We start from the raw sequence: 21257 nt of genomic DNA on the forward strand, positions 1-21257 counted from the left end.
AGGCGCTATCTTTGCGTCCTCGTGTCGTCGACGGGGTCCTTCAGCATTCATTTCCGGTAACAGTTTGAAACACAACCGAAGAGCTAAATAACTTAAACTAAGAAGCAGTAGAATCCTAGTTGTTGTTTATCAGAACTTTGCGGATGTATTTTGTACTTTTCACTGTTTTCGGTTGTTTGTCGGCATGTTACTGTTTCATCACGACAGGTATGTTAACCACGTATAAGTTCAGTTATCTTCATATAATCAGAATTAAGAATGCTAAATAACATAACACTGTTTGTGTGTGTGGTTACATATTTACTATTGTTTGGTTAGTTCATTTAATACTATTTTATTGTATACACTTTGCATGTTTATCATGGATAAATGACTTAAAATGTACTCCTCTCTTGTCCAAAACAACCTGAATGTTTCTCAGCCGTGGAGGAGAACCACTGTGACCTCCTGAAGCAGCTTCAATCCTCCCGGCTTTCAGTGCAGGTCACCAAGGAGGGTTTTCACCGGTACGTCCTCCAGCATCGAGCCCCCCCCCCAGGCCCCCAGGCCCCTCCTGAGTGACGCTGGTGTGTTTCAGGGAGCTGCTGACCACGGTGCAGCTCAGCCCAGATGTTCCCAGCGGGCTCAGAGTCCTGCTGCTTCACAGGTGGCCCAGAGGAGTCTACGTGGATCCGTTCCAGCTGGCGTCCCTCAGTGAGCAAAGCGATTGGCAGGTAAGTCACGCACACACACACACACACACACACACACCGGAGCACACAATGCACCACATTCCCGCTCGCTGTGTCTTCCCCTCTGACAGATGTCCCTGGACTCAGCCGTTGACCTGGAGGCGGCTGCACACCAGACGGAGGGGTTTATCACCCATGTGTATCCCAGCGTGGACGGACCCACTGCCGCCATAAAAGTAAGGATTCCCTTTCACCTCCGCTACCACGAGCCACGCTACGACGGAGAGACGTTCACATCGGTGGAAATAGAACCTCCACAGCTGCTGCTGCGCACTGAAAGATGTAAGCGCTTCCTTTGGATTCTTCTCACTAACTGTAGAAATGTACAGAACCAGACAAAGGTTTGGACAGTGTGTCTTAAACAATAACTTGACTACTAAAAGGTCTTTGTCAGAAACACTGGATGAAACAGGGAGACTATTGGGGGATTTTTTTGTACGGCTGCAACTGTAGATTATTTTATTAATTGATTAATTTACACATTGAGTTAAACGATTAATCGTTTTGTCCAACCAACAGTAAAGAATGTCCATCCAAATGTCTCTAAGTCCAAGGAAACACGTCTTTGTCCAAATTCCAAAGATATTCAGTTGAATATGAAACAAATCAAAGAAAAGCAGATGTCCATATTTGACGCTCTGATTGAAGGGAAAGTTGCTGTTTTTCCTCTTTTAGGTTTGCAGCTCAGCGGCTCGGGGCCCCGCGCTGCTGTGGACGCCCCCTGCACCCCCAACAACGCCACCATGTGTCTGTGGCTCCCACTGCAGAAGCAGGTGATTCTACAGAGCACATTAAACCCTGGCGGATCGGTGTGGTTGGTGCTGTATTTTTAATATCAAAACTCTCTAAATGTAACTTTTGATCTAAAGCACATGAGTGGAGCACCGTGCCCTGCAGCTCCAGCAGCACTTTTAGAAGTAGTTATTAAAATGAGTTACAAGCTGCTCAGCACTGTAACTATTGTAGCATTATTGTGTGTTCTTTTCACCCGTTATGATGATGCTTCTTTCTTCCTGTACTGTTTGTTAGAACCTGTCAGGGGGGTACAGATGCAAACCAGCTCAATCTATAGTCATGTACGGTGCATCAAATGGTGACATTCATGTCTGAGCTGAACATGGTCCTTTTTAAATAGAATGCATAAGATGGAATTACACAAAGCAACAAGTGCGTCATTGCTGCATTACTCATGAACGCCCTCCTTCCGTAGGAGCGAGGCCCCGTCCGTGTCGGGCTTCCCGTGGCTGACGGCTCTCTGGTGACGCCGGTGTGCGCTGGAACTCTTCTGGTCACGACGCTCTGCTGCGTTTCTCTGTCCACGCGCATGTGGAAACATCGCATCGTTTAAACCGACATCGCACTGCTTCAGCACTAAGGGTTCTATAACAAACATCAAAGGCCAAACAGAAAGATTACACTAATTTATTTATTTTCAGGAACAATGTTCATATCTCACAATCCCACCTTGAAGACTGAATAAAGGATCATCTTATCTTAAGAACTGCTTCTTAATGTATAGGTGGATAATAATTAGAAAAACATAATACAATTTGTTATGTAGTCAATGCTGATGTCGGATTGAAATTCGGTTTATAACTAACTACATATTAGGAATGTGTATAACATTGCATTAAAATAAATATATGTACAATATGTTTAATTTGAGACCTAAGGAAGGAAATTACAATGATAATATGAAATAGTTATTAACAGGTAGATGATCGGAGTCAGCAGCTAAACTTCACACGGCCTTTATTTTGAAAGGTTTGTTGGGTCGGGCTGGGTCGTTACTTCCGCTTCCTTTCCGCCATAACGGAATTATCCAAGGGCCGAAAAAGAAAGAAAAGTTGCTTTGTAAATAATTGTAGCCATATTTTTACTAACTTTTTTTGTACGCGTCTCACGTCGCCAAAGCTCCGCGTCACAGAGGAACTACTTTTTTAACGGATTTAACAAACGTTTTCCGAGCCGTCGCGGATCTTTTCGGGAATAAAAGTTCTCGTGAAGTTGAGCTGGTGCGGACTCTCCGGTGAGCTCTGCTCCTCGTTAGCCGGCTAATAAAGCACTTCTGGTCCGGACAGTTTGGACCGAACTTCCGCTGGGTTCGTCCGAACCACCTGTGGGAAAAGTCAAAGTTGTCGTGGGGAAAAACCCAGAACTTTAGTTGTCAGGCCAGTTAGCATTAGCTAAAGCGAAAAAGAGTAGTGTAGCATTTCATGCTAACGTTAGCTTCCAGCTAGTTAGCTCACTTGTTGAGTTAATTTTAAAGTTAGCTACCTAGTTGTTAACTTATTGATATGGCTTTTTTTTGACAAATCCCATTAAATAAGGAGATAACGAGCTAAACGTCAATTAATCTTAGCAAGAAGCAACGACGTGAAAGGTTCTAATTTATATTTATGTGTGAAAAGGGAGAAGAGTTATTTTATCCTTTTTGGGCTCAGCCACAAATAAAGAAACTCAAGTTCTCCCTCCATTCCTCATACTGATTCTCGTTGTTTTAGTTTTAATATGCTCTCACTTACATTCTCTCCTTTCAGTTACCTTTAACGCTAAATCAGTTCTTTATGTTCAAACTATCATTTCTACTATTCTTCAATTCCCAGATATCTATTTCCACTTTGACAAGTTGTATGTTCAAATTCAAATTTGGGACTCGAGTCCAACAATGTGTTCCTCTTGTTTAAAAACGGATTCTATATAAAATGCTTTGTGTATCCATGTGTGACTGGAATCAAGCTGCATTAAATATACTTGAAGTAAAGGACTGTTATGCACAATATTTCATGTGTGTGATGTCTTTGGATTAATTTATATACATCAACGTATAATAAGGAAATATGAAAATAAAGTAGCAGCTGGTGAAGGTAATTGTAACTACTAAATATTGCATCGTAACTTAAATTCTTAAAACGTTTTATTTGTTGAATTCTATTTTGTGTTTAGTAATTGTTTTTACACAGTAACTAACAGTGTCAAATCAGTGAGAAGCAGAATAATTCTTCACTGAAACGTCGCCATATAAAGCAATAACTTAAGGGGGACTGATTCAGATACCCCCCCCCCACCCCATGTCTTCACCTCGTTGCTTCCCCACATTCTTTGTTGCATCTCGGTCCCATAAATGTCGTCTTCTTCTTCCAGGTCCCGTTGTCTCTCCTGCCGTCGCTCTGGGTTCGTCTTCCCGTGGACGCGATCCAAGCCTCATGCTGCCGTGAGCTCAAACCTGTGAGTGATGTGTGACAACGGCGTCCCCGAGGACAAGCCCCCCGCCCCCCCGGTGAGGATGAGCAGCACCATCTTCAGCACGAGCGGCAAAGACTCCCTCTCAGCCAACCACAGCTCCAAGCCGCTGCCCTCCGTGCCCGAGGAGAGGAAGCCCCGCAACAAGATCATCTCCATCTTCTCCGGGGCGGAAAAAGGTGGGATTTGGTACAAAGGTCCTTCTCCTTGCACGCGTTCCTCTGTTTGTGACTGGTCCAAACGGTTGTTGGACTTGTTTTGGTCAACTTTCAGGAGGGAGAAAGAAAGATCGGGACAAAGAGCGACCGGAGATCTCACCGCCTTCAGACTTTGAGCACACCATACATGTCGGCTTTGATGCCGTCACGGGGGAGTTCACTGTGAGTTAGTGCTCTCTCACACACACACACACACACACACAACCGCTTGTCCTGCTTACTGAGACGTCTTCGTCGCACACAGGGCATGCCGGAGCAGTGGGCCCGGCTGCTCCAGACCTCCAACATCACCAAGTCGGAGCAGAAGAAGAACCCGCAGGCCGTCCTGGACGTGCTGAAGTTCTACGACTCCACCGGCAACGGCCGCCAGAAGTACCTCAGCTTCTCTTCTTCTGGTGAGCCGCCGGGTCCAAGCCAGACATCGAGTTGTTGTTCTGCCCCCTGCAGGGAAATACTCATTAACCTCCACTAGTTAAAGTTAAAGAAGAGACTCGTTGGTAGGTGCAAGTTAATCATCTGCTTTGTCTTCAAGTACAATTTTATCTCCACGTGAAACAACCTCTGCACAAAGAACCTGTAAAACCACCTGTAAACAATCAAAGCGTGGATTTGATTTGTATCCGCTGACTTTGATACAGAACAATATGTTTCACCATTAAAGAGTATTTAACCTCTGACATCCTTAATAACCGAAGCCTCCAAACCTTTAAACTCTTGTTTTTGTTTACTCACAGAAAAAGACGCCTTCTCTCCAGGACCTCAGTCTGTAAGTTCTTCCAGACTTCTGCCTCCCTCATGTTGTGTTTCTAAAGACCTGAACCCCCCCCCGTCCCCCCCCCTTTCTCCTTCCGCTCTCAATCAGCCTGTGAAAAAAGGCAGCGAGGCGTCTTCTCCAAACATCAAAGACATCGACGACGATGACGACGACGAGGAAGCTCCGCCTCCGATCGTGGCGCCGAGACCGGAGCACACGAAGAGCGTGAGCGTCTTCCTCCTAAACCCCCCCCCCACCTCCCCTCGTCTCTCCTGTGAGCTCCAAGTGTGTTTGTTTATCGATTAGCTTGTTTTCGTTGTCCAGGTGTACACGCGCTCCGTCATCGAGCCCCTCCCCGCGCCCAGCGCCTGCCCGGACGTAGACTCCGCCTCCAAGGCCGCCGACCGGCAGAAGAAGAAGAGCAAGATGACGGACGAGGAGATCATGGACAGACTGAGTGAGTGAACTGAGTGTTAATGTGACAGAATCAGATTTACTTGTTGCTGCATTGTCTCCTTTATGAAATGGGTTCATTTCAGGAACGATCGTCAGCATCGGAGATCCTAAGAAGAAGTACACGAGATACGAAAAGATCGGTCAGGGGTAAGATCCATAACATCCATCTTATTACAATATATATCCTAATGCATATTATTATATCTTATTATCCATCTCTTTGTTCACTCACTGGAAGGCGGAGTGAACAGTTAAAAGACAGAAAGACAGATCTGCCACAAAGTATGTTGGAGGATTCTTATAATACTGGGATGTCAGTGTGGACGCGTTATGAAACGAGGCCCCTCCCTCAGAGACGCATCGATGATGTCATTCAGTCGGCAACAAACAAACCCTCTGACGTTTGTTCTCTTCTCGATTGTCTCTTTCCGTCTGTCTTCGTCTCGCAGGGCGTCGGGAACCGTCTTCACGGCCATCGACGTGGCGACGGGACAGGAGGTAAGGGGGCGGGGCCTCGGTGGCTTTGGCTGGAAGCTGATGGTTAGAAAGTTCTGGTAAACAGAGACATGAGCGAGTGGCTGCTGAGGCAAATAAACCCATTTAGCTTTGAATGCTTCAGTTAAAGAGTAAATACGGTTAATCGTCTCTGGATAATAAACATATGCAATGGTAGTAAAGACGGAGGTAAAGTTTGTAAATAATTGGACACGATGACTCACTCCTTCTCCTCCAGGTGGCCATTAAACAGATCAACCTGCAGAAGCAGCCCAAGAAGGAGCTGATCATCAACGAGATTCTGGTGATGAAGGAGCTGAAGAACCCGAACATCGTCAACTTCTTGGACAGGTAGGACGGAGACCAGAGGAAGTCCCCCCCCCCCCCTCAATGCACACCAGTGTGTGACGTGTGTGTGTGTGTGTGTGTCAGTTTCCTGATGGGGGAGGAGCTGTTCGTGGTCATGGAGTACCTGGCTGGGGGGTCGCTGACTGACGTGGTGACAGAGACCTGCATGGACGAGGCTCAGATAGCAGCCGTCTGCAGAGAGGTGAGCTGCTGCTGCTGCTGCTTCTTCACCCGGGTCACATGGTTCAAGAAGGTCTTCAGCTCTCAGCAACACCCACCTCCCCCCTCCCACCTCCCACCCCCCCATTGTCTCCACACCTGCAGTGTTTACAAGCTCTGGAGTTCCTGCACGCCAACCAGGTCATCCACAGGGACATCAAAAGTGACAACGTCCTGCTCGGGATGGACGGCTCCGTCAAGCTGAGTGAGTGAACATCGTCTTCATCGTGTTCTTCATCCCGAGGCGACGGCGTTAGGCTCTCGTCTCCATGGCGACGCACTCGTTCATTTCCGCTCTTCCACAGCCGACTTCGGCTTCTGCGCTCAGATCACCCCGGAGCAGAGCAAGCGCAGCACCATGGTGGGGACGCCGTACTGGATGGCCCCCGAGGTGGTGACCCGCAAGGCCTACGGGCCCAAGGTGGACATCTGGTCCCTGGGCATCATGGCCATCGAGATGGTGGAGGGAGAACCTCCGTACCTCAACGAGAACCCGCTGAGGGTGAGTCGGAGCTTTCTAAATCCTTTTGGGTCGGTTTGTGACACAATGTGATCATTTCAACACTTTGACTAAGAGCTGCATTTAATCTGAGCACCTGGAATAAAAGTTACACACAAATCCACTGAAATCCATTAAAAGGACAATTTCAGGACTGATTTTGTACTAAAAGTGGGAAAGAGGAGGCTGTGCAGCCTCAAGTACCTTGTTGCTTCTATAACACGTCACCAGCGACATTATGAATAATAAGTAAATAGTTGCTTTTCAGCACAAAATAGTTGTACCAAACATTGTGTGTCACATGTCATCAGTCTAGAGACAAATAGTCCTCATACGTTCATTTAAACAGCATCGTGTCCCTCAGCACCTCATTCATTCACATCATAACGTCACCTTAATGTCCGCTTGTGAAACCTCACGTTGCCTCAAACCATCATTTGGGGGATTCCAGTTTTTTGTCCGGCGACCGAGCTAGAAGCTAAAATGTCAACTAACTGTCGCACAAAATCTAAACTGTTACTTTGAGTAATGAACAGCAACTACATTATCGCTCTGTGATGCATATGTTTTTACAAAGGAAAGATCGATGATTCTTTCTAAATCTGCTTGGTTAATCCGCTCAAAGGCCGTTGGATCCCTGAAAGCAGATTTCAGTTTAGTTTCTTTCTCCTCTCTTCAGGCTTTGTACCTGATCGCCACCAACGGAACCCCCGAGCTGCAGAACCCGGAGAAGCTGTCTCCGGTCTTCAGAGACTTCCTCACGCGCTGCCTGGAGATGGATGTGGAGAAGAGGGGGGGCGGCAAAGAGCTGCTGCAGGTGAACGAAACAAACACGCCTCCTCCTGTTTTCAGATCGTCTTCATCAAGCTTCTTCTGTTTCCATCTAACATCAAAGTGCGGCTCATTAAAAGCCCCCCCTGACCCCCCCTTTCCCCCTGTGTAGCATCCGTTCCTGAAGCTGGCGAAGCCGCTGTCCAGCCTCACGCCTCTCATCCTGGCGGCCAAGGAGGCCATGAAGGGCAACCGTTAGCGGAGGAGGCTAACCGTTAGCGGAGGAGGCTAACCCCCCCCCCCTCACCGCCCCGTTGCTGTGCGCCGAAAATGTGCCGACGATTTCAGATTCCTCTTGGGCGAAACAAAAGGCTGAGAGTGACTCAACGCTCTTTACACGCCTGAAGAGAAACGCCCTGATGAACCTCACTGTGAAGAAGACCAAAAACACACAGACACACACACACAGACACACACACACACACACACACACACAGACACACACAGACAGACACACACACACACACAGACACACACTCGGCTGTCCACTCAGACGTCAAAGACAAGTCAGACTAAAGTTTTTAGTTTCTAGTTATTTTGGATTTTTAGAGCTCTGCTCGTATTTAACTCGGAATGAAGAAGACTTCTAGTATTTTTAGTTGTTTTTTAATCAACTGCCTTAAACAAATGTCTAATGTATTTGTTGATTGTGTCGATGTTTCTCTCCCCATGATTTTTACTACCTTTTGTAATTTACTTTTCCAGCTGGTGAGGCGTCTTGTTTTGATACTTGAATCTCCTCCTGTGACCCGCTTCTCTCCCCCATGAACTCTTTGCTATTTCCACATCGTGTTTTCAGACGGTTTCTCTCCGGGTTTTTTTTATAGGAAATATTTCAGCTGATTCATCATGAACCTACTGTACCTGCCCCCCCCCCCCCCCCATCATTAGTCTCCTGATACCAGAGGTGCACCTTACAGGCAAATTGTAATTGTTAGATTGACAGGGTTTATACTTTCTTCTCCATTATTAAGTATTTGTATGTTGAACTCTGTCCTTTTGTGTCCTTCTAGATTTCTATATTGTGTACTTAATGTTTAGTTTTATTTTATTTTTAAAGTATTTTTAAACCACATCGTAGCAGTTTGCTGTCAAAAGGCTGAAGAAGACAATGTTTCTTTTTCTTCTGGACTAACAAACTTGTCTTCGCACTCAAATAAACTGTTTGTGCCTTTGTGGTATTCTAATTGTTGTGTGTCACCTCGTTGACTCTATAGCAGTGCAGGTGTTTAAAGGGGACATATGTCTTCTACACGTTCATTTAATATCTAGTGATATAAATGTTATACATATAACATATCTTAGTTCATAAAACCTCACTTTTCACTTTCTTTTACCATGACATTTTTTGACCTAATATTTTATATCTATTTTTTTCAAAACATTTTTGATTTTTTTAATGACTTATTTACACAAACATATTTGGACTTTTTTTAATATTTTCTTTTTACCACCATTTTTTTATTTGAGATTTTCTTTTGATCACTTATCTGCTTTCACATGAAGACAGATTTCTTTCCCATGAATTTAACAGAAAAGAAGATATGTGGCAAACACAAGTTACTCCTTTCCTAATTACATATCATAATCTTTCTAATCATTTTTCTTCATTTTTTGACACATTGTATTTAAAAAAAATTTCCACCATATATATTTTTTTCTGTTAAAAAAAATGTGGACATATCTTTTGACTTTTTTTCCATGACATTTTTCCATGTGTTGACGTTCTTTTTCAAAACTTTATGCAACCGAATATGTTTTGACTTTTTTGATTTATTCAGACTTTTCTTCCAAAACATTTTTCGACCATTTCGACATTTTTTTAAACCAATTTTCAACGACCCTTTTCTAGCTTATTTGTGTGGCTTTTATTGTGGAGGTTTCGCCCGGATGTGTAACTGTGTTTGATGTCCGGCTGCTGCAGCCACACAGAGAGAAGCCGCTACAGAGAGCTGCTGTAGTTCAGTAAACGATGTCCGTTCAGATGAAGGACAAAGACGCGTATCAGAGGCTGAACTTTCTCTACCAGGTACGAAGGAAACATCTGGGTTAAACGCCGTCGTTGTCGTGACGTCATGTTGCTAGCATGCTAGCTGCTCAGCTAAGCAGACACGTGACGACGTCTCAAATGTCTCCAGGCGGCCCACTGCGTTCTGTCCCAGAACCCGGAGAACGTGGAGCTGGCTCGGTTCTACTGCTCCACTCAGAAGACCATCGCGAGACGTTTGGTGCTCAGGCAGTAAGTCCGCCGACATCCGGTGTCTTTTGTTTTGAAGGGAAGTTATTTTTGCTTCCGTGTGAAACACCTTTTTTTATTTTATTTTATAGTTTTATTTTGTATTTTTAGGCTTCAGCAAAAAATATTTCCCTTTTTTGTTTACACCTTAACATACTTTAACTTATTTTCTATCCATTTTTTGACCTAATATTTTTTACTCTTTTTAATATAAACTTTTATGAAATCTTTTGACCACCTCGTATCCCTCTGCTTCCCCATGAAGACAAAAACAAGAGAAGTTTCTCACGTTTCTGCCTTTCATATAATATCCTATTCTCTCCAATCATTCTTTTTTGGGAGATTTCTTTGAACCTAAAAACGTATTTTAGTTTTAAATGAGACTGGTTCAAGGGTCACAAACAGACTGATGACCCTGTAAATCCATCCTGTCCATAAATACCGTTTAATGTGTGACTTCCTGCAGAGACCCTTCGGTGAAGAGGACGCTGTGCAGGAAGTGCTGCTCGCTGCTGCTTCCTGGTGTCACCGCGTCCTCCAGACAGCGCAGTGAGGCCCCCGACCTTCACTGCAGCACAATGTGTTAAAATCCAGAATGTTTGGAGAATAAGTCCTACACAGGCAACAATTATTTCATTTCAGCAAATAAAATCTGTTGATGAAAAGTGTTATAAATGTATAATTATTATCATTCTGTGCTCAATAAATATTTATTTTACTCCAATAGCAATAAGTGTTTGCTAATATCCAACATGAGTGAAAGTAATGGGTCACCACATGCAAATTAAAAGGAGAATAATAGAATTATAACCTCCGGCAGACACACGCTGTAGACATTAAACTGGTGGTGTTTCATCAGGATTCGTTTTCAGGACGGTTAAATAAACGTTAAAATGTTGTCTTTGTGTTCAGGGAGGAGCAGAAAGGTCCGATTCACCGTGGTGCGCTGCCTCAGCTGTGAGCAGAGCAAGACGCTGCTGAACCACCCGGACCATCAGCTGTGGACGGAGCGGCCCGAGGCCCAGCAGGAGCGGCCCAAGCAGCCGGGTAAGGACCCCCCCCCCCCCCCCCCCCCCCTTTCATGGCTGTTCAACCTTGAGTGGTGACTTCAAAGCGAGGGATAGATGTCTTCATGGCGCTCATCGTGCTCCATTCTTCTCTTTCAGATCCGGGTTCTTCTGTTAAAAACCCACCAGGGGACCAGACGCGTGACGCCTCTGAAGCGGCTCAGAGCGCCGGCGCCACGTAGAGCCTCTTCTTCGTATCGCCCAGATGTTTGACTTCATGTCGCTTATGGCCCACGATCTACTCGAGTCTGCTCACTAACGCGTTGGACCCTTTCAGCACCTTTCTGCCCTTTGGACCGGAGCGGTTCGGGTCCCATAAGAACTTCAGAAGCAGCTGAAATGCTGAATGTGGTTTTTACTCGGATGGAACGTAATATAACGTCCTGTAATTATTAAGCCCCTTGCGTCTCCATGGAAACCATCACAACCCGATGGATCCATGTCCTCGTCGTTACCGCAGGTCACTCCGCGGTGCCTTCAGGGCCCGTTCAGTAGAAATGTTATTAGTGTGATTCAGGGGGGTTTATGGCCACCGTGTGGTGAGCTACAAATCTACAGGCCTATGTGAGTTTTTTAAAATTTTCATTTATTTTTTTTTAAAGCAGAACTTTAGTGACTTTATTGAAAATTGTTGACAAGAATATTTAACATTTTCGAAACAGTAAAAATCTCTTTCGCTGCTACTTTTCCTTAAAGATTGAAAAGACAATAAAAAACCAGGTGTTTCTTTCACTTTTTCTTCTTCTCTGCTTTGTCGCTCTTCGGCACCCGGAAACGTGTCTTCTGACCGTACAGAAGGTTCCGGGCAGAGACCCTCGGGATGTGGCCCGCGTACAGGAGCAGGGCCAGGAGCATACCTGCAGGGGAACACCTGTGTGAGCCGCTGCCGCCTTTGCAGAATGATGCGTGGCCCTGATGGGACTCACCTGTGAGGGAGCCCAGCCAGTAGACCAGAGCGTACTCTGAGAAGGTGAATCCGGAGCAGTGGAAGGTGAGGCCGTAGGACAGCGAGGGGTTCACGTGAGCAGAGGTGTAGCCTTTGGCTGCAGGAGAGACAGCTTGAGATTAGTCTTTATTAAACATGGACGATGCTTTTAGACTCAAAGGACGTTTGACCAACGTGACCATGAAAATCACAAAGAAACTAAAATAAAACCATTTCTTTGATCGATTTTGTTGGGGCTTCTGAAATAAATCAGCTGACTGCAGGTCCTTCAAGCTTTACTGCCCTCAGGTACTGAGTCGTTTCAGAAGACGGGTCTGATCCGCTCTGAGGAAGAAGCACCACGTGTGTCTCCGTGTCCTGATCATGAAGCAGCGGTCTTACCTATGTGGGACAGGAAGGTGAGGAGGACGGCGGTCAGAGGCACGCGGATCAGAGCCGACCGGCGTCCCAGGTTCAGGTGGACCAGGTGCAGGACCAGCGAGCAGAAGCACTCGGTGATGAAGCCCTGGACCAGGGAGACCAGCAGGGACGTGCTGCACTCCGCCGCCATCAGGTTCTTGATCATGTGCATGTCCGTCAGCTCCAGGCTCCAGTAGTACGCGGCCGCGCGGAGCGCCAGGTGGGCCCCGAGGAACTGGGCCCCCACGGCCAGCAGCGTGGCCGGGAAGGTGGCCTCCAGCTGCAGGAACCTCAGCGCCGCCACGGTGGGGTTCCCCGAGGCGGCGCCGCAGACCACGCCGTGCGTCAGCAGCACCAGGAAGAGCACGGTGAGCGTCACGTCGGGGCCCAGGCCCCCGGCCCACTCGCCCACCTCCACGATGGTCTGCACCTCCAGGCGACACGCCACCAGCGCGAAGGAGGACGCCAGCTCCAGGACGAAGCCCAGGCGCGGCCATCTGCCGAGGAGCGTCCGGACCAGGGCCGCGAGGACCACCACGCACAGGAAGTACCCCAGGGACGCGTTGAGGCCGGACATGGCTCAGAGAGAAGTGAACGAGGGGCTCAGCCCAACTCCTGGGGGGCCGTCCCTTTGGCAACGTGGCACATGCAGGGACACGTCGCTTATCAGAGACACGTCAGGTTTTTATCCGGAGCCACCTGCCAAAACACACACGGGGTCGGGTCGAGGAGTCGGCCTTCGGTCGGCTGCTGTGTGATCAGCGTCACGGCGTCCTCTCGCCTGTTGGACTCAGTGTTTGAACACGTCCACCGGGTCACACGTCACAGCCCAAAGGACCCACATAACCACATTAAGGAGAGTCACTAATCGGACATGTTTGAGTTCATGTGTGGAAACCAAATGGGCCCAAGAAGAACCGAACCGGGCCCACGTGACTCATCAGCTGATCGTCATCAGGAAAAACAGACGAGCCAGAGAACCGGAAACGTGGAGAAGAACACGAAGGTGTAAAGATCCTTTGGATGAAAGTAATCACATACAGTTGTTAAAGTGGCCTCTTGTATTTATATTGATTCATAAATGATTCACACAATACCAGTCACAGCTGGCTCTCTGTCACACTGTTTAGTGTTTGAGGCTCTCTGACATTTTAAAACCCTTTATGAACCCTTTCCTTAAGGAAATTACCCACAAGTCATTGCAACGAGACAAAAAATGGGTGAACAAAGAGGAGCGACATGTGCGCTCGGGATTAAAGAAAGAAAAAAAAAAACATGACAAAATTTAGAAAAAAAGTAAAAGTATGAATAAATACTAATTGTAAATTATAATTTTAACGTTGTCATGGTGATGTGACATGTCCATAAATTCCCAGTCCCAATTTAGCTAAAATAAGTTTGTTGAGGTGACCATGTTTAAATTTATAGGAATTTGAGTGTACAATTTTCTTATTTAAATGAAATGAGAATATTTGCTCAAATGACTTGATAACATTAATATCGAGATCCCCAGAAAACACATAGAAATGAAATCCAGTCCAGAATGACGCTGGTCATGTGACCATGTGCAATTCTATAAAAAAGATTTAACAGATTAAATTTAATTTGTTGTTGGTAAATGTTTTAAACAAAAACATTGTTGTGAAACGTCGACGTGAGGGAGTTTCTTCTTCTTCTTCTTCTTCTTTTAGTGTTTATTGGCGGTTCGCAAACCATCTGGACCGGAGTGTGGAGGAGGAGATTATGCAGAACACTAAGAACTCGAGGGAGTTGGATTGCGCACGCGCACATATTGATCGATGTGTGTTAGATCTGAACCCTAAATGCATCTTTTAAAATACCAACATTATCAAATATAAACATGCAAATATATGTATTTTATTTAATTAACACCTAAAAAAATGTTTATTCCGGCGACAATCTGAACCGGAACTTGTGGAACATCCGCGCGAGGAGGGGATCATAGATATATAAAAAGGCTAGATGTCTTACGGCGGAGCAAAAAAAACGTCCGCACATGGCGGCCCTCTTGCTACGGTCAGCTCGCTCACCCATCACATTGTGTTGGTAGTGGTAAATGTACTTAATGAATAATAATAACGTATTTTTCATTTTTCAACCGATTTTAAGCGGTTTAGTTTGTTATGAACGTCAGAGATGTAGTTATGCAAGTTATGGTTATTTATAAAGTACATGTATCCATATCCATATACCAACACAATGTTATGAGTGAGCGAGCTGACTGTACCAAGATGGCCGCCATCTGTGGACGTTTGACTCAGTTGGCCGGCAACGCGGACGAGACATCTAGCCTTTATATGTATCTATGGAGGGGAGTGAGTACGCGCATGCGCGCCTGCTCGTATGTATGTGTACGCGCGCGCGTGCGTGAGCCGGCGCAGCGACGATGGCAGAGGAACAGCCGACACTCACAGAGGAATGAGAAGTCGGCGGAGATGGCGGACAAACCTCTCACGCTGTTTGTGAAGCTGTTTGCCGCCGGGTTCTACGGCGTCAGCTCGTTTCTCATCGTCGTGGTGAACAAAAGCGTCCTGACCAACTACAGGTGACGGTGTTTCTCCTCCTGCTCGCGCCCGTTATACCGTTGTGTTAGAGCAGGTAACGCGCGAGCTAACCTAGCTACTGGATAGCGGTGGATGCTAGCGACTAACTGCTCGTTTACGGCTCGCGAGCGTGACGTACGTCGGCATGTTAGCAAGCTAATGTGTTTAAACCTGTGCGTGCGTGCGTGCGTGCGTGCGTGTGTGTGTGCGTGCGTGTTAGCTGCTGCGTTCACGTGCACTGGGACTAACTCTCACTCTGCTTTTTCCAGGTTCCCTTCTTCAATATGTGTAGGAATCGGACAAGTAAGAAGTTCAGCAACTAACTTAAGTATTTGTTCTTAAACAAACACCCCTCACGAAGGCAGGCATAGATTAATGTGTGTGTGTGTGTGTGTGCGCGTGCGTGCAGATGCTGGCCACAGTGGTCGTGCTGTGGGTGGGCAAGGCATCGAGGGTGATCACCTTCCCGGACTGTGATGAGAGCATACCTCGCAAGGTGAGCGGCCCGGCTCCACGCGCATCAATGAAACCGCCTTCAGGTGACGCTCACCTGTGTGCTTGTTTCGTCAGGCGTTCCCGCTGCCTCTCCTCTACGTGGGGAACCAGATCACCGGCCTGCTAGGAACCAAGCGGCTCAAGTGAGTGCTGGACCTTGTAGGAGAATCATGGTTAAAAGTTCTCGGGCGGGTTCCTTATTTTCCGTGTGGTGCTAAACATAGAGTGCATTTAAGTGGACATGAATAACCCATTTATGATCACTAAGTTAGCTCTATGAAAGGCTTATTCATGTAACATGTCAGTACGACGCCCAACACTAACTTTAAATAAGTATCATCTTTCAGTTACTGCAACGTCAAATGATGGTTGCATTACTGCACTACAGTGGCCTTTTTTTCTTTATGTTAAAATGTCAGAAAAGGGCCACAAATTGGAATGTGAAACGTTAGTGTTCCACCTGAAGCTATCGTAACATTTAGGACATTTACCAGCCTCCTCAGTTAAAAGTTAAGATACTGGGGCTCAGCTGCTGATGTTTGGTTGAGTTAAAGCAACATCTGTCCTCTTCCACCAGCCTGCCGATGTTCACTGTCCTCCGGAGGTTCTCCATCTTGTTCACGATGCTGGCGGAAGGAATTCTGCTCAAGTGAGATGACACGACAGATGACCCCTTCTCTCAGCGGGACGCCGCTCCGCTCTGTTGGGTTCTGGAGGCTCTCACCGCTCTGCTGTCTTTCACTCTGGCAGGAAGAAGTTCTCCCGGCAGGTGCAGCTGACGGTGTTTACGATGATCCTCGGGGCGTTCATCGCTGCGAGGTGAGTCGCCCGCATCCAGGTGTCCTGTGGTGAAGCAGAGCAGCAATAACGTCACTACAAAGGCTCCTCGAGCACTGATGCATGTGCTCTGCTAAGTGCCGGTGACTTCAGGGTCATTAGCTGCACGCTGTTAATCTGTAGTTGAAGGGAGCCCTGCTGGAGCCCCCCACCCCCAAGGCTACGTCTTCACCTTTCTCTGGTCTCCGCCCCCAGCGCCGACCTGGCCTTTGACCTGCAGGGCTACGTCTTCATTCTGCTCAACGACGTGCTGACGGCGGCTAACGGCGCCTACGTGAAGCAGAAGCTGGACGCCAAGGTATGCACCGCGCCCCCGGATGAATGGCCTGCATTGTCCGGCCAGCTGCTTTTGGCACGCGGTCCTTAAAGGTGCTGCGTGTCCACAAACACCAGCTGCTGCTCTTCAGCCCCCACACGAGATGATCCGTATCTCACGGTGCATTTCACTTTGACTCTTTAATGTCTGTAGCTCCATCTGACGACGAGACGTCAGTGTTACTAGTGAGAGGTGTGTGTGCGTGATCCTATTGGGAGACATGGGGTGGGCTCTGTGGGTGGAGGCGAGCTGTGGTGCTGCATGATATCTGTGCTCTCGTTAGTGAGGAATGCAGATCTGTGAATAACGCTCTCTGTTCTTGTTATTTTTCTGCTCCTCCAGGAGTTGGGGAAATATGGACTTCTGTATTACAACGCGTTGTTCATGATCATCCCCACTGTGCTGTTGGCTCATGTGACCGGAGACATGCAGAAGGTGAGCTTCTCATTCATGGCAGTTAATGACTGGCTATTGGACACGTGGGTGTGTGTCTGTGTGCGTCATTGTTGGCACAGAACGTGAGGTTCGCCCAGCAGCCAGAAAGGCACAAAGCTGCTACTATGCACCTGGTGGACTTAATACACCCCCCCCTCCCCCCTACAAGGTGTGTGTGTGTGTGTGTGTTTGACACATAAAAGCTGTGGTTCTTCTCAGGCCGTGGAGTACGACGGCTGGTCAGACGTGTTTTTCCTCTCCCTCTTCGTCCTCTCCTGCATCATGGGGTAAGAATCCTTCCTACGGGCTCAAAGTTGAACATCTGGATGGCGAGGCTTCGTGCTCCAACATGTTTGTCTGCAGGTTCGTCCTGATGTATTCCACCGTGCTCTGCACGCAGTACAACTCGGCGCTGACCACCACCATCGTGGGCTGCATCAAGGTGGAGCGCCGGCAGCTTTGTTCACACGAAGAAGTCCCGTTTAGTTGAACTCAGGCTTCATTACTTGTGATTTGGTTCGTTTGTCGTCGTGTTGCAGAACGTTCTGGTGACGTACATCGGGATGGTGTTCAGTGGAGACTACGTCTTCTCTTGGACCAACTTCATCGGTTTGAATATCAGGTACGCCCCCCCCCCCCCGCCTCCACAAAGGTGGACGTCATCGTGCTGCCTCGGGCCCCCGCCAAGGGAGCGTCCTGCCAGTGTTTGTGAAATGAGTCATTGTCTGTGATGGAGTATTAAGTCGAATGAAAGAAGATGTGCTGCAACATGTTCAAGTGATGATGATGATGATGATGATGATGATGATGGTGTGCTTGCAGCATCGCGGGCAGCCTGGTCTACTCCTACATTACGCTCACTGAGGAACAATCCATCACAGCCAGCGAGGTCACCAAGCTGGACATCAAAGGGAAGGTGGTCGTATGAACACTGGAAACCACAAACTCTATTTTTAGAACGACTTCTATTTATGCAGCATTTTAGCAGCCGGCCCCTTTGTGGGTCTGTTTTTACATTTTTTAAATTTCTCTATTTTGTTACTGAAAGGGAAACAGAACAAATAGTATTTATAACACAAGTATAAGTTACCGACATGATGTAATGTTATGAGAGTGAACAGCTGGAGGAATCTGTTACTTAAAGGGACAGTTTGAGTGTTTTTATCAATAGAGGTTCTGGTCCTTTAAACATCGCTACGTCCAGACGGATCATGGTAACGTTAAGTAATCATTTTAAATCCTTTTGTTTTCAAAGTCGTGTAACGGAGCAGAAATGTTCTGCCTTTAAAGATTAGTTTACATTGTGCTCCCTCAGTGTTTGGAGTAAACTGTATTTCTGCTCCGTTATTCCTCCTTTTGGGGGTTTTGCCTCCATGACGCGTCGTTATGGCACTTTGAGCCGAGGTGAGACTGAATGACCTCAGTTGAGATTATTGTTCTTTTCTTTTTTACAAGAGACGCATGTTTTTCTAAACCTTTTTAAGTCAGGTACGAGTATTACATTTTTTACATTTCTATCTTCACCAGTTCATATTTATTAGACTAATATTCATGTTGTCGGTGCAGTGAATTGTTGATCTGTGACTTTGATGTATTTTTACATTTAAAAAAAACTACTGCCGTCTTGTCTTTTTGTCATTGACTTTGTCTCCATTTATTTGATGCATCAAATTAAGCTAATAAATAAAAGTGATCTCAGTTCAATGACTTTACTCACAGCGCCCCCTAGTGGTGTCAGTTTAAGACTATGAGGCCTCCACCTTCTTTAAATGTTTCATTTAACAAATTCAAACACGCAAACGTTTCTAAAACGTAACATCTGGCTTTATTTGGCTTTGCCTGAGCAAATATTACAACTTAATCCTCATAAAACGAATAAATGTTTTAATACAATCAAAGCCCCTTTGACAGAATCCCTCCAGTACGACAAGAACAACCCATGAAGACACAAACAGTCCTTTGTGTTCAAGTAGAAATCCATCTCATGATTTGCATTCAATGTTATTTAAATCTCAACAGGATACAATAAAAATCGTCTTTGGCAGCTTGAGGTCACATTATACTTTCATCAGTCCAAACAATAAAGGCTCCTAAGTTCTGTTAATGTTTCTGGTTTCAAACACACGAAGAACAAAACCGACAAACGAGAGCAGACAAAACGCCTGTGAAAGAGCAGCGAGGTTTGTTTACGTCAAACTGACTCTAAAAACAAGCCGGACCACTTTGAGACGAGAACCAAACGCCAGCGACTCACCGATGTTCGGTGGGAGGAGTCAAAGCTGCGGAACAATGAAGATCTGGATTACTGTCAGTCGTGTGCAGATGTTTCATTCAATACAAAGAACAGCTGCACCAGTCAAAGGTCTGGACACCTTCTGATGGACCCTGACGGTGCTGAACATTACAAAGTTATAGTTTCACAGCAGCAGAACTAAAGACCAACGTTTACCTTCTCAGGTGAGCCCAACTAACCGGTGTCACCACACCGAGACCAGAGGCTGTAGACTAGATGTAGAGCAGGTGTCTCGTCGGTGGAGGGTGAAATATAACAGCACATCCAGGTGATCGCTCCTCGCCGCATGTGACAAAAACCCGGGCCAATAAAATCATCATAAATCCCCAAGACACAACCAGGCTCTCCCTCATGACCAATGAGGTCGGAGGTCTGAAGCCCAGCTCACAGCGCGCTGAGGTTCTCCGCCATGTAGCACATGCTGCTGAAGTTGCAGCCGATGCAGCACAGGTTGCAGAGCGAGGACAGCAGGCGGTACAGACGCAGCCGGCTGCTGAGGCGCCGGTACTTGGCGTCGGTCTCGCTCAGCTTGGCGTAGGCCTCGCGGTTGGACGACAGGCCGATGTCCTGCCCCAGCCCGCACGCCTGCTCCACCAGGTGCATGTCCGCCATGAGGTCCGACGTCATCTGGCCGAACCACTGCGCGTTGACGGCGGCCACCGTCACCGACACGAACAAGGTGAAGATCTGACGGAGGAGCGGCGGGAGATGATCTTTTTTTTTTGAAGGACGGCGTGTTTCTAAAAGTGCGTTTCTGAAAGCGGAGGTGGGGGGACGACTCACCTGGAAGGCTTCTCTGTCGTCCAGCGTGTCGCTGGGGTGATGCACGGCGAAGATGGTGAGGTTGAAGAAGGCGCAGGCCGAACCCAGGTGGAGGTAGAAGGGGACGAGGCGGCTCTGGATGAAGCCGTAGGTGTGTCTGTTCAGGTGGTTGTCCATCACGAAGCCTGAGCACACAACAACAAATCTGATTTAATCTGGTGACTTCTTCTCTCTCTGCTCCTCCCACTCAAGGATTGAAAGAGGTCAAAAGTTACGACTAACGGAACAATGCTTCCTGCTTTACAACATGACTGAGAATCTGCTTTCTCGATCCGTGGACCTACTGGAGATGAAGGTGACCCAGATCTGCATCCCCCAGTAGGTGGAGAGCAGCAGCAGCTGCAGCAGCTTCACGGTGACGGTGGGCTCCTCCTCGGCGGGCATGTTGTCTCTGCCTGGGGGGGCTCGACCTGCTCAACCTTCTGCGGACACACAGCAGCACAGAGAGAGGAGCCCGGTCAGGTACAGGTGAGCAGGGTTAAAGACCTCATGCACGGGTACCAGGTTCACTTCTCCAACGTCCCCGATTAGCACGAACCTTCCCTTCATGACCCCCCCCCCAACGCAGCTTCAGGCAGAGAGAAGATATAAAGAGGCCGATTTATTGAACAGGTGGAACAAGTGACTGACGAGGAGGCTTCAAAATCCCCGCAGCTAACGTTGGTTAGCAAGGAGCTAGCTGCTAATGCTAGCTGCTAGCGCTAGCTAAAGTGAACTTAGCTTAAAGTTTGCTCCACTTTGAAAACTACTGCTGGAGTTTTAGCTCACGGTCCTTAAAGTCCGCGTCGGTCCAAATCAATAGTTAAACGGTACCTGGTAACGTCGCACTGCTGGTTTCAGGGGACGTCGAAACGGCCGGTGATCTCACCTGTTTGACCGTAACGTTCACTTCCGTTAGCTGCGAGAGGAATGTCCGACCGACTCGTTCCTTTTGAGCGACTCGTTCACTTTGAGCGACTCGTTCCTTTTGAGCGACTCGTTCACTTTGAGCGACTCGTCCCTTCACTGATTTTGTGATTTTGTGCTAAACAAAATAAGCACATTTACATCCAA

General features: G+C 47.1%; 6 protein-coding genes across 7 annotated transcripts; 4 read left to right on the plus strand and 2 right to left on the minus strand.

The window, feature by feature from the left end:
* The first annotated feature begins 59 nt into the window (after window positions 1-59).
* pigx (phosphatidylinositol glycan anchor biosynthesis, class X) lies at window positions 60-3665 on the plus strand. Its single transcript, XM_037470513.2, has 6 exons — window positions 60-207; window positions 422-506; window positions 578-713; window positions 803-1013; window positions 1407-1504; window positions 1942-3665. The coding sequence occupies exons 1-6, from the start codon at window positions 144-146 to the stop codon at window positions 2077-2079; spliced, it is 732 nt and encodes a 243-aa protein (XP_037326410.2). The 5' UTR covers window positions 60-143; the 3' UTR covers window positions 2080-3665.
* pak2b (p21 protein (Cdc42/Rac)-activated kinase 2b) lies at window positions 2621-8981 on the plus strand. The gene is made up of 15 exons (XM_037470509.2): window positions 2621-2760; window positions 3876-4153; window positions 4248-4354; window positions 4437-4587; window positions 4927-4958; window positions 5055-5171; window positions 5271-5403; window positions 5486-5549; window positions 5852-5900; window positions 6136-6248; window positions 6330-6447; window positions 6570-6669; window positions 6770-6966; window positions 7643-7780; window positions 7907-8981. Exons 2-15 carry the CDS (start codon window positions 3967-3969, stop codon window positions 7991-7993), a joined length of 1593 nt encoding a protein of 530 aa, XP_037326406.1. The 5' UTR covers window positions 2621-2760; window positions 3876-3966; the 3' UTR covers window positions 7994-8981.
* Window positions 8982-9639: 658 nt separating this feature from the next.
* rpp21 (ribonuclease P 21 subunit) lies at window positions 9640-11829 on the plus strand. The gene is made up of 5 exons (XM_037470516.2): window positions 9640-9823; window positions 9933-10033; window positions 10497-10579; window positions 10943-11077; window positions 11197-11829. Exons 1-5 carry the CDS (start codon window positions 9767-9769, stop codon window positions 11277-11279), a joined length of 459 nt encoding a protein of 152 aa, XP_037326413.2. The 5' UTR covers window positions 9640-9766; the 3' UTR covers window positions 11280-11829.
* Window positions 11819-13061, minus strand: aqp12 (aquaporin 12). The gene is made up of 3 exons (XM_037470512.2): window positions 12425-13061; window positions 12024-12140; window positions 11819-11954 (listed from the first exon to the last, which is right to left on the minus strand). Exons 1-3 carry the CDS (start codon window positions 13017-13019, stop codon window positions 11827-11829), a joined length of 840 nt encoding a protein of 279 aa, XP_037326409.2. The 5' UTR covers window positions 13020-13061; the 3' UTR covers window positions 11819-11826.
* Window positions 13062-14694: 1633 nt separating this feature from the next.
* Window positions 14695-18716, plus strand: LOC119217120 (solute carrier family 35 member D2-like protein). Its single transcript, XM_037470511.2, has 12 exons — window positions 14695-15008; window positions 15276-15309; window positions 15416-15502; window positions 15577-15644; window positions 16079-16150; window positions 16252-16320; window positions 16534-16636; window positions 16997-17089; window positions 17309-17376; window positions 17453-17531; window positions 17629-17711; window positions 17912-18716. Exons 1-12 carry the CDS (start codon window positions 14695-14697, stop codon window positions 18015-18017), a joined length of 1176 nt encoding a protein of 391 aa, XP_037326408.2. The 3' UTR covers window positions 18018-18716.
* Window positions 18717-18903: 187 nt separating this feature from the next.
* Window positions 18904-21204, minus strand: si:ch211-121a2.4 (transmembrane protein 205). 2 transcript variants are annotated; one of them, XM_037470515.2, is made up of 4 exons: window positions 21073-21204; window positions 20489-20626; window positions 20166-20329; window positions 18904-20069 (listed from the first exon to the last, which is right to left on the minus strand). In XM_037470515.2, the coding sequence occupies exons 2-4, from the start codon at window positions 20586-20588 to the stop codon at window positions 19767-19769; spliced, it is 567 nt and encodes a 188-aa protein (XP_037326412.2). In that variant the 5' UTR covers window positions 20589-20626; window positions 21073-21204; the 3' UTR covers window positions 18904-19766. The 2 variants fall into 2 exon arrangements, with proteins under 2 accessions (XP_037326412.2, XP_037326411.2); XM_037470514.2 differs by having other exon boundaries at window positions 21018-21204.
* Window positions 21205-21257: the final 53 nt, after the last annotated feature.

The sequence above is a fragment of the Pungitius pungitius genome, chromosome 7 (assembly GCF_949316345.1).
Source record: "Pungitius pungitius chromosome 7, fPunPun2.1, whole genome shotgun sequence".
In the NCBI taxonomy this organism is placed as follows: Eukaryota; Metazoa; Chordata; class Actinopteri; order Perciformes; family Gasterosteidae; genus Pungitius; species Pungitius pungitius.